This window comes from Elephantulus edwardii, unplaced genomic scaffold (assembly GCF_000299155.1).
Source record: "Elephantulus edwardii isolate Elephantulus edwardi_28Jun2011 unplaced genomic scaffold, EleEdw1.0 scaffold00009, whole genome shotgun sequence".
In the NCBI taxonomy this organism is placed as follows: domain Eukaryota; kingdom Metazoa; phylum Chordata; class Mammalia; order Macroscelidea; family Macroscelididae; genus Elephantulus; species Elephantulus edwardii.
The window spans coordinates 18,554,773-18,567,655 of NW_006399759.1; the positions used below are offsets into that span (position 1 = coordinate 18,554,773).

The window sequence follows — 12,883 nt, forward strand, 5'->3', positions numbered from 1 at the left end:
TATTCATGATTTTCATTATAAAGGTTAAAGCAAAATGATTTTGCAGTGAGTGTAATAATAACTTTTCACAAAATGGCTTTCATTTTTACTTAAGTGATTGGGAGTAATTTGTGTTTAAGTTAATTGCAGTGCTATAGATTCAATATTTGTTTTCCCCCCAGCATCTTGGTACTTTGAAAGTTCCCGGAAAGATATCTGCTCTATCGTGGGAAGGAGGTGGACTGAAAATTGCGGTAGCTGTTGAGTCTTTTATATATTTTGCAAATATTCGACCTGATTATAAGGTAAATATTAGGAACTGTTTGGTAGAAGGGTGTTTTGGTTTTTGTTTTTTTAAGACTGTTTTCTACAAAGTAATTTTGTTTGGCTCAAAATATCTGTTTCTAGAGTATATTTGTATTAGAGATTAACAGAAAGGGGACTTCTAGTATCTTGATAGGAAGTAGTAAGATGAGTACTTCACTTCTCTAATATTTTTCAAGTTCCAGTCTGCCCACAGGAAAAATATTAGACAAACAAACTGACCAGTTCTAGCAAATAAGGACCTAAGGTGATAAAATGTGATGATTAAATGTAACATATCCCAGATTGACTTCTGAATTTGAAAATAGACTTTAGGAAAAACTTAATAAGATCCAAATAATGTGTAGAGTTTAGTTAATAGAAAAATGTCAGTGTTTTTTTTTTTATTGTGACAAATGTTACCAAGATAGTATAAAATATTAAATGTAGGAGACACTTAGTAAGGTACATATAGAAACTAACTTTCTTATGAATTATCTTAACCTAGTGTAAAAGAAAAATTTTATTTAAAAAATGCAGTCACAGCTTAGTTTTTAATAGTATGCACAGTTATAATAATAATGCTAACATTGAATATTGATTTATTAAAAATTACAGTGTAAATATATTAGGAAAATTAGATAGAAGGAAAAACACGTGTATGATGGTAAGAGAGTGGTATGTGAGAGCTAAATTCATATCTTCTATAATCAAAACTAAAGTCATATTAACAAAACAGTATATGACTGTTTGAACCCATTGGAACCAGAAAGAGAGGCAATCTCATAGTAACCAAAACTAACTTTGGTTAATGTCAAATATGGACCATGGAGTTATGGAAATACCAAAAAACCTCAGTTAAAGAATTTTAAGTGCTTACCCTGGGGAGAAGGTGGAAAAGGAACGTTTGCATTTTGTTTTGTTTTAAATTAGCTGTATAGAATTATTTGACCATAAACCATGCATATATGTTACTGTGATGCAAACAAATATTGAAAAACACAGATAGGGCAAAAAGGCAAAACGAGTATTTTTGTTTTAGCTTAGGAACTTAGACTTAAAACTTTTGACAAGTATCACATTCTTCTCTCATCATTTAATAGTTAATTACTATTAAATCTGAAAATTTCACCTCTGAGTTTTAAATATTACAGATAAAGAAAATGGAATAGATTAAATTTATTTTTGTGACTTTTTTTGTTTGTTTTAGAAACAACTTTGTTACTTTTGGATTTTTGAAATAATTTTGGTAAATAATAGTGCTAAGCTAAGTCCTCTGCCTAGGAATGATAAACATCATTACAGTATTTCTATAGCAAAAGTATAAAATATGATTTTTATTTTCCAATACTAAACATCTTTCCCCCTCTCTTTTCTTTCCTTACTCCTTCCTTCCTTCTTCCTTTTCTTCTTTTCTCCCCTCTTTTTCTCTCTTTATTTTCTTCCTAGTGGGGCTATTGCTCAAATACTGTAGTTTATGCATATACTAGACCTGATCGTCCTGAGTACTGTGTTGTCTTCTGGGATACAAAAAACAATGAGAAATATATTAAATATGTGAAGAGTCTCATTTCTATTACTACCTGTGGAGATTTCTGTATTCTGGCTACTAAAGCTGATGAAACTAATCCTCAGGTAAGTGTTCCTTGAGATTTTAAAACATAGGTCAGCTAACAATTTGGCAGAGTAAGACTATAATTAACCTCTCTAACACAGCATGTCTTATTGGCCATTCAGCAAAACAGGATCTTTTCAGCATGTTTGTCTAGACATGAAAATTCTGTATCTTCTTTTTCTCTGTGTCTCCTGATTGTTTTACAATCATCAAATCTAGTGGCATTTCATGGTAATTATGAAGCATACTTAAAATACTAAAATTCTGTTCCAAGTTAAAAATCCATAAGAAAAATTAATAACTAGATGCCTAGTCTAAATAGTTAAGAAATTATGCAGCAGTGTCCATTTTTTGACACTTGCTTTTGACTATGAGAAATGTACTTTATTTGGAATTATGAGAACAATAATCTAAACCCACAGACCTTATAAGAAAGGAAATTACAAGGAAAGAGCTGAAATCAGTAAGATAGGAAACAGAAAAACAAGTAAAACCATCAATCAGCCTAGTCTGGAACTGGTTTTTTTTTTTTTAAAGGGTCAATAAAATTGAGAAAACACTGGCATATTTAACCAAAGGGGAAATAAAAAGAAGACATAAATAAATAACTTGAGTGATTAAGAAGTGATAGAGGTGACATCACAACAGAACCAGATGAAATTAAATTGGTAATATTGGAATATTATGAAAAGCTGTATACTCTGATAAATTTAGAGGAAATGGACAAATTTCTTGACAGTCATTCCTTATTCAGATTGACATGGACAAATGTAGAACACTTGAACATACTTATCACACAAGAAGAAATTGAACAGGTCATAAAAAGACACACTCTCTCTCTCTCTCTCTCTCTCTCTCATCCTGGACAGGATGGCTTCACAGCTGAATTCTACCAAATATTCGGAGATCTATCATCAATTCTACTTAAATGCTTAAAAAAAATATAAAAAGAAGGAACACTCCCAGAGTCATTCTATGAAGCAAATGTAACTCTAATACCAAAATTAGGCAAAAATATTACCAAGAAAGAAAACTACAGGCCAGTATCACTCACGAATATAGACGTAAAAATCCTTAATAGAATCTTAGCCAGTAGAATTCAACAGCATATAAAAAAATATAATTCATCACGACCAAGTGGGATTCACAACAGGTATACAAGAATGATTCAACATAAGAAACAATCAACATAATTTATCACATTAACAAAACAAATAAGAACCACATGATCCTAGCAATTGATGCAGAAAAGGCCAATATCCCTTTCTGATTAAAACATTCAGCAAAATGGAAATAGAAGGAAATTTACCTAACATAGTGTAAAGTATATAACCCAAACCAAGAGCCAATATCATTCTCAATGGAGAAAGATTAAAAGCATTCTTCTTGTGAATAGGGATGAGTCAAGGATGTCACTACTCTTATTCAGTATTGTATTGGAAGTACTTGTTAAGGTAATAGGGCAAGAGAAGGAAATTAGAGGCATCCAGATTGACAAAAAGATAGTAAAACTGTTGCTATATGTGTATATTATAGTGTACACAGAAAGCCCCAAGGACTCAACAAAAGTATTAGAGCTGGTAGACCACTTTACTAGAGTGGTAGAATAACAGGATCAATATACAAAAGTCAATGGAATTCTTCTACAGAAAAAAAAACACAGAGAAGGAAAAGAAGAAAGGAATACATTTGCCAACTACAAATTGAGATATATAGGAATAAGCCTAACTAGAGACACAAAAGACCTTTACAAAGAAAACTACAAAACATTTCTGTGAGAAACAATAAAAGACCTAGTTGTTGTTATGTGCCGTCGAGTCGCTTGCGACTCATAGCGACCCTGTGTACAACAGCCCTAAACTCTGCTCTGTCCTGTGCCAGTAGCAATGTCTCCGACACACCCATCCCGATTACCTCAGTCACTGAATCAGTCCACCTCATAGAGGGCCTTCCCCTCCTGCACTGTCCCTCCACCTTCCCAAGCATGTTGTCCCTCTCCAAGGACCGGTCTCTCCTCACATGTCCAAAGTATGTTAGACGGAGCCTCAGAATCCTTGCCTCCAAGGAGCCACCCGGTTTAACCCTTTCCAGGATGAATCTGTTTGTTTTCCTAGCAGTCCATGCTCAATACTCTTTTCCAGCACCACAGCTCAAAGGCATCAATTCGCCTTTTATCAATATTCCCTGTTTGGCTCTGACTGGCTGAGTTCATCTCTCGTGCTCCCTTGTTTTTTTTTTGGTCTCCGTGAGGGTGACAGCCTTTGACAACAACTGCTGTAATATCAACAGTTACAAGACGGGTGATGATGGCAGCAGCCAGAATGAGGCACTGTCCAGGAGGTCGTCCCCCCCTCCCCCGCCCCGGTCAGTGCGCTTCAGCATCCAACAGTTCCTGGGCTCACTGGTGCACATCATTGACAGAGAAATTCCCAGAAATTCAAGTTGAGTTTAGAAGAGGATGTGGAATAAGTGACGTCATTGCTAATGTCACATCTTGAATAAAAGCAGAGCCCACCAGAAACATGCTTAGTTTTGTTTTGTTGATGATACAAAGACATTCAGTTTTGTTGCTCATAATAAATTATAGATAACATTGGGAAGAAAGGGAAAGCTGGAACACTTAATTGTGCTCAAGTGAAATCTATTTATAGATCAAGAAGTAGTTGTGCAAACAGAACAAATGAGTAACTGACTGCATGATTTAACATTAGGAAAGGTATGTGTCAGGTTTGCATCCTTTCTCCATATGTCTAGGCAGGAGATAGGGAAATATTTCCATGTTTGTTGTTCACACAGTGGCTAGGAATTGTAGTCATGTCAGTGGCACCTAACAACTACAAATTATCAGAAAGGATAAGCGGGAATCATAGTATTAGAGTTGTCAACAGCAATTCTTTGGAAAATTATCCTCAAAATGCTGAGGGAAATGATTTTCCAAATAGAATTCCACACCTTAAGCAAACTGTACATTAAGTTGAGGCAGAAAACATTTTTGTATATGCAGAAGCACCAAAATTTAACTTTCCAAGCTTCCTTATCTTAGGTAGGGAGTTCTGATATTGGAATCAGTAGGGAGGTGTGCTGCTAATCCAAGGCCGTGCCTCTCGCTGTTGGAATGCTCTGTGGGCAACCTCTTCTGTAATTTGCAGCCTTGGAAATTTACTGAAGTAACAGCTCTGAGTCAACTCCAACTCTATAGAAGGAGATTTTTTGAGTTTCTATTTCTTTGTTGTTTTAAGCTGTCAAGTTGAAACCAACTCAGCTAACCCTCCAGAGGGTTTTCAGAGGCAGTTTAATTGCACGAGAGGAGATTGCCCATTCTTCTCCTGCAGAGCAACTGGTGGATTTGAACCATGTGCCTTTGGGATTGCAGCGCATGTTATTACCACTAGGCCACAAGAGCCCCTTTTCCATCTCATAAGTGGTTTATTATTAATTTTAGTTAGCCATTTGTATCCTAAAATAACTTCCCAAGATAACTCACTCAGCTCATTGCCATTGAGCCAGCCAAGGGGATGGTGAATTAAAACCATCAATGGGGCTCACACTTTTTGGTTAGTAGTTTAATTTCCAATGGACTGAACCACCAGAGCTTCCTATCTAATCTGTTTTCATTAATCTAGTTTCCTTATTCCCTATTATCTTCTCATCTTTGTTTTCCACCAGACCAATAGGCAACATCATAGTGGACAGAAAAGAGATTGAAAATGTCAACAGCTTCATCTTACTTGGATCCACAATTAACACCTTGATACTAGCAGTTAAGAAATCAGGAGACATATATTGCATTGGTAAAGTCTGCAGTTAGGGACCTGTCCAAATTACTGAGGAGTAATGATGTCAAATTTGAGGACTAAGGTGCATCTTATTTAGGCCGTGGTTTTCCCAGTCACTTGCTATGCATCTGAGAGCTGGAAACTGAATAGGGATGTCAGAAGAAGATACCTTTGAGTTGTGGTGTTGGAGAAGAGAGTGCTAAATATCCCATGAACTGCAAAAAGAACAAATAAATATACTTTAGAGATGGTACAGCCAGAGTGTTTTGGAGGCAAGTGTGATAAGGCTTCACCTCCCATACTTTGGGCATGTTGCTAGTAGGGGCTATTCCTTGGAGAGGGACATGATATTCAATAGGGTGGAGGTCAGCAAAGGAGAGGAAGACTGTCAGCCAGGTGGTTTGACACAGTGACTTTTGCAATGGGCTCTAGTGTGCCAGGAAGATGTGAAAATGGCACAAGATAGGACGGGATTCAGACCTGCTGTTCATAAGGTTGCTTTGAGTTGTTGTACTTGATTTGATGGCACCTAACAACAAAAACAGATTATTTCTTAAGAAAGCATAGTACTTCCAAGTGATAATAATTCTTTCATTTATTTAGAAAAGAATTAATATTATATAGTTTGCATTTCTGAAATAAATTAAGCCAGTTTTACTTAAGAGGCAACATCTATGTACGTGTAAATAGTATATGAATAATTGGCCTATTTTAAATTATTCTACAAGGGCTGCAGCCTTCAATATGGACTGAGGCTCAATGTTAAGAACACAAAAATTCTCACTACTGGACCAATCGGTAGCATCAGGATGGATGGCGAAGAGATTGAGATTGTTCACAGCTTCAGTTTGCTCGGCTCCACAATCAACACTCTTGGCACCAGTGGCCAGGAAATAAAAAAACGTATTGCGATGGGAAAGTCTGTGGTTAGGGACCTCTCCAAAATACTCAAGAGCAACAGTGTCTCTCTGGAGACTAAGGTCCGCCTGATACAGGCCATGGTTTTTGCAATCACTTGTTATGCATCAGAGAGTTGGACAATGACTAGGAAGGATAGAAGGAGAATTGACGCCTTTGAGCTGTGGTGCCAAGAAAACAAACAGATTCATCGTAGAGAGGATTAAATCAGGCTGCTCCTTGGAGGCAAGGATTCTGGGGCTTCGTCTGACATACTTTAGACATGTTGTAAGGAGAGACAGGTCTTTAGAGAGGGACATCATGCTGGGTAGAGTAGAGGGACAGCGCAGGAGGGGATGACCCTCTATGAGGTGGATTGATTCAGTGATTGGGGTACTTGGGATGGGTTTGTCAGAGGCAATGAGATTGGAACAGGATAGAGCATGGTTTAGGGCTGTTGTACATAGGGTCGCTATGAGTCGCAAACGACTCGACGGCACATAACAACAACAACAACAACAACCTGTAAAATAATATTCTTTGAACAAAATACAGAACAAATGAATAATTCTGAAAAGGTTAAAGTTGTCACTTTAGAGTAATAAGGGAGCTCTGATGGCTTAGTGGTAAGGAGTTACTTTGCCAACTCAAAAATGCATGGTTCTAATCTACCAGCTGCTCTATGGAAGAAAGATGGGCAGTCAACTCCTCTGTGATTTATTGCCTCTGAAAATTCACTATAGGGTCATTTATACATCAGTTCTGACATGATGGTACATAACAACAAAAGTATCAGTTATCTCGAATCTGTGCCAGGAGGGGCAATCTCCTCCTGTGCCAGTTGGATCCGATTCAGTGACACACAACAAGAAAAAAAAAAGAAATACAAAAAAGAGGAAAAAAAGTGCCAGTCATCCTTGATTATTTTTCCTAATATTAATTATTATTAATTTTTTATGTTATTATCTAAGGGATATTTTAAATTTTTTTGCTAGATTAGATTATATCTTTTTGCAATTAACAGACTTTTTTAATTTCTCTTGTTATATATTGCTTCAAAGGAGGAGACTGACATGGAAACATTCGGTGCAACGGTACAAATTAAGTTACCTCTTACATGTTGATTATAGGATAGAAATTAATTTTTCTATCTTATTGTAGCGAATGTAGAATATTAAGTATAAATAATAAAAAGTAGCCCATGTGCTTGAGTTTTATCAGTTGTACTCTTAAAACGTTAGTGTTCTGTTTTAGGAGAAATTAATGGTAGGTTAATCTTATTTAACTATTTTTAATGCTCTAGGTTATCTTTATTTTTGTTTGTTATTCTTTATACCTAACACTGTTAGCAATTTTCAAGTTAATGATACTTGACAAAGAGATAAGCATAATATATGTTAAACATTATTTTCTTCACTTTATATGAGCAGAAATATTGATACTCTTTGTTTTATTTGTTTGCAGTTTGTGCTTGTGCTTTGCAATTCTATCGGCACACCTTTGGATCCCAAATACATTGATATTGGTAAGAAAATGTTAATATTTCTTTTTTCTAACCAAGTTTTATTTATAATATTAAAAAAATCCCTCAATGATGTTATAAATGAGATATGTATTCTTTAAAACTAGGTATACCATACTTTCTTGTCTTCCAAGTCACTATCAGTTTATGCTTGTTGACCTGATAGAATTATAATATCACTTTCTCTCAAGAGTATCTTGCTTTAGACAAGAAGTCTCTCCAGAATCCAGAATAATTTCATAATTTATGAACTTGCATCTTTTTGCTTAAATAGAAAATATTATAATCTTACAAACACTGATTTGTAATGCAATTATTAATATATAGTACACTAAGGATTAGAAAAAGAATTTTATCCTTTAATCTACTTTTATTATTAATAAAGTACTTGTAGATATTTCTTGCCCATAACACACTTTAGATGCTTGTAAAATTGAGTTTGACCTTTCCAGATTTTCTAATGACAACAGCTTAGAGAAGAATTATGATTTTGTATTTTCAGCATATATTTTTTGTTTGAGTTACCATTTCTTCTGTACAGTAGCTATGAAGTAGTCATTTAAATAGCTTGAAATCTTAATATAAGTATTTTGTGTAACATCATTAATAAGTATTTTGTTCATTTCATTATAACTTCCAAAAATAATGGTTTTCTCTTAAAGTATATAATAATGTAATAGATATAATACTTTAAAGTATATTTAAATTTAAAAATTTTAATTAAAAGTTTAAATTTTTACATTTAAAATAGATGTAAAGAGTTGAATTCCTATTTAATTATCTTTTTAACCTGAGAACTAATTTTTAAAATTTTTTTTTCCTCATTTTTGTAAAACTTTAATGTCTTCTGAGTGTTTTCATTTTGGGCAATAGGAGCAAATCAACTTAAGAGAACACACTCTTCGCTTTTATTTCTAGGGTCTTGGTGACAGTCTCATTTTTATATCATTGAATTCTCCAATTTCATGACTTACGTTCATCTATTTTTAATTGAATTACAAAATATGTTTATATGCTTATGTAATATGTATTTTTATAATATGGTACTGTTCTTTGGTAAGAAGCATAGCTTAAAACTATAGATCTTATAAATCATTGAATAAGTTTATCTCTCTGGTTTTATAATATTTTATCTAAACATCACTTTTCCTTTACTCATTTAAAACAGAACAGTTCTTGATCTCAGAAGTAAATTCTGTCAAATTATAGAATATATAGTTTTCTTATAATATCACAGTTTTAACATAATGATGGATTTAGGCTAAAGATAATTTTATTATTATAGACTTAAAACTAGATTTAATTTCATCACTTCATAAAATTTCAGTTACTTAAAAAATGTCAATTACTTGACAATCTGATTTATTTGTATTCTTGAGTCTTAAAACCTTTTTTCTGCAGTCTCAATGGCTGCAATTTTAACAGTTCTTTTGTTAGTCTGCAGTAAATGCAGCCAAAGACTTATAATTTTTGTTTTATGTGTATAATTTAAAATTATTTTTGAAAGTTTTTGTGCCACATTTTTATAAGGACTAGAGACTAAATAAGAAATGTTTATGCGACATATTATTCTGGAAAGTATTATTTTTGTTTGATTTTTGTTTTATTCTTCATCCTGACCATCTGTGAGAAATATTTAAAAGAACTCAGTATTTTATTCCAAGATGTTCAGTTTTTAACACATAAGAGTTAAGCTTCTTTTTTTAGTATTCTTCCTTTGAGCACTCATTAAACCTTTGGCATACTGTCAATGTGCTTCTTACTCTATACTGTGACTATTAATTTTTCTTGTTGTCTTTCCACTAGAATTTGAGCTCCGTAAAGCAATATGTACAGTGGAAATATCTGTATTTCTACTACCTAACACTGCCTAACTCTTAACTCTTTGTTGAATGTGTGGGAAAATGTTTGTTTTCTATCACACAAATTGTTGTTGTTGTTAGGTGTCATGAAGTTGAGTACAACTCATAGTGACCCTATAAAAAAAAGATCTGAACCCTGTTCTACCCTGCACCATCCTCACACTTCCTGACACACAAGAGCTCATTGCAGCAGTCACTGTGTCAATCCACCTGTTTAAGGGTATTTTCCTCCTCTGCCAACCCTCCACCAGCATCATTTCCCTCTCCAAGGAATAGCCCTTCTTAGCAACATGCCCAGAGTATGTGAGGTGAAACCTTATCATTCTTGTCTCCAAAGAGCACTCTGGCTGCACCCTCTCCAAGACATATTTATTTTGTTCTTTTGGCTTTATTACATAAATAAACAATGTGAATCATTTATTTAGTAAATTACCAATGAATATTCAAGTTCTGTACTTATTCATTTTCCATTTTGGGCACAAGGAGTGATGAAAAATTAATGATGGTAATTCCTTTTACTTAGAGAAGGTTACATCTGAGCTGAGTTTTGAAAGACAAGTATTTTTTCAGGTAGCACTTTAAGGATAATACAGAAGCATTTGCAAAGAAAAATATGAAAAGTAGGATATGGGAAATTCTAGCTTACTTGTGCTGCAGTCATTTTGACAGTACCATTGTCGGCCGTGTTTGAATGCTACGTTGTGCTTAATTATGTAAGTATTCCTAAGAAAATTGTTTTTATGAAAGCATTTTAGTTTATCAGTTTTTAAAACCTTAGGAAATAAATAAGTAGGAAAAGAGTAAAGGAGAATAGTGAATATCTGAGATATGATTGCCTGCATTTATTTCAGACCTCAGCATTCATTGAAACAAGTTTTGCTTGTATGTCAATTGTTGGGTTGAAACTGAGCCACAGGGATTAGTTTAGTTTCCGATCTGAAAGGTGGCTAAGGACCATTGTCTCAGGAGTTCTATAATTCTGTCTACCAGTAGGAAGTGGTCTTTGTAGACTGTATTGTGCCAATGGTCTTGATGTTAACTATGTCTGTGGTCTTGAGCACCCAAGTCCAGCAACTTACTCCCTCCAGATGTTTGTTTAGAGCTAAGTTTTTATAACTTTGCCCTCTATATGCTTTACTGTACTCATGGGTATACTTGCAGCATATGTAAATACACACATAGACATACCCTCTGTCTACAAAACCTGCATGGATTTGTTCACCTGTATGTCTATCTCTGTATCCACTTACAGATTATTATTAGTGTTATTACAGTTTTGTGTGTATAATTTACCTCTGTTGCCTTTAACTCTAACTGTTGATTACTCCTGGTGTCTTCCTCAGCCTTGACAATTTTTATAGCTGCCTACTTTATTATATTGGGAGCTATGATGGCTTAATGGTAAGGAGTTGTGCTGCCAATCCAAAGGTAGATGGTTGGAATCCATAGGTGACTGTAGGTGTCTCCTCCTGTACATTTCTACTGCCTCTGAAAACCTACCAGAGGGTCAGCTGTGAGTTACTTACGACTCAGTGGTATACAAGAATAACAATAACTTACTTTATAGGTAACTCTGGTCGCCTAGTGTACTTCTATTCAAAGACTAAACCTCTTCGCGGATTCAGATCCTCTACTGACTCTGCAGGGAAAAGATAGGCAATCAACTCCTGTGCAGTTTATACCCTCAGAAACCTGCTGGAGGATTAGCTATGAGCTGGTTCCATCCTACCAGTAATGAGTTTAAGTTTGAGACTTACTGTATATTATCTTCTATCTTAGTTTGCTTATATTACTATAACAGCACAAGAAGATGGCTTTTACTGCATATTGCCTTCTGTCTTAGTTTGCTAGTATTACTATAACAAATACAGTTAGAGGGCTTTAATAAACAGACATTTCTTCTTATAGTTCAGTAGGCTAGCAGTCCATGTTCAGGGTGCCAGTTCTGGAAAGCTCACTGTCTCACTGTTGGTTGTGGAGGGAAGTCCCTGCTTCCTTCAGCATGTATAGGCCAGGTGGTTCCAGGAGATCTCCATGTGTCTTGGCCAGAAATTTTGTAGCACAGCAGCCCAGGTCCAAACACAATATAGTCCTGGTGATTATTTCTAACCCTTCAATTCACTTTTCTCCCCTTTTAGGCTGTACCATGGAGAAACTCCCTTTACTATGATTGGATTAAGGGTTGCATTCCACTCCTAATTCTTTTACAGTGGCTTGATTTGTCAGATCATGGAGGGATCTTTACATAGTTTCCTCATGATTTTATTAAATACATGTATTTTGAGGGGGATACAGTTCAATCTATCTACATTCTCCTTTATCCTTGTTAATTTGTGTCTTTCCTCTAGTGATTTGCCCTTCCTTTTCATCTCTTCCTAGTATCCATCAAATAATATTTCGTTTTATGTGCAAAACCTATATATGATTTTTTATAACACTAGTCAGATGGAATATTTGCCATTTTGTAATTTATTTCGTTTAGCTTAATGTTCTTCAGATTTATCCATTTTATAAGTGTTTCACTTATTTATAATTAGTCTTTAACATTGTACAGTGTTCTTCTGTGACTGTACTATAATTTCTTTATCTGTTGATCTCTTGAACATTTAGATTGTTTCCATCCTTTTCCTAAATTGTGAATGGTGCTGTGAATAACATGGGTGTATGTATTTATATTTATTGATGTTGTGGCACCTCGTAGTTGATAACATGATAGTGTGGATCACAGCAAGCTGTGGCTGACTCTGAGAAGAATGGGAATCCCAGTACATTCATGAAACAACATATGAGCAAGAGCCTATGGTGATGAAAGAAGAAGTTTAGGCTGCCTTGAAGGAAATGGCAAAAAATAAGGCTCCAGGAGTAGATGGTATACCAGTTGACATATTTCAGCTAACAGATACTGCCCTGGACGTGCTCACCAAGTTGT

General features: G+C 34.8%; 1 protein-coding gene across 2 annotated transcripts in view; it reads left to right on the plus strand.

The window, feature by feature from the left end:
* The window catches only part of WDR35 (WD repeat domain 35), a 114,632-nt gene that overhangs the window by 42,410 nt on the left and 59,339 nt on the right, over positions 1–12,883 (plus strand). Inside the window, exons 10-13 of one of the 2 annotated variants that reach the window (XM_006880655.1) lie at positions 162–284; positions 1,732–1,917; positions 7,632–7,664; positions 8,035–8,095. In XM_006880655.1, coding sequence (XP_006880717.1) covers positions 162–284; positions 1,732–1,917; positions 7,632–7,664; positions 8,035–8,095 — 403 coding nt within the window. The remainder of the gene's footprint in view (positions 1–161; positions 285–1,731; positions 1,918–7,631; positions 7,665–8,034; positions 8,096–12,883) is intronic. The other variant, XM_006880656.1, reaches the window with a different exon arrangement.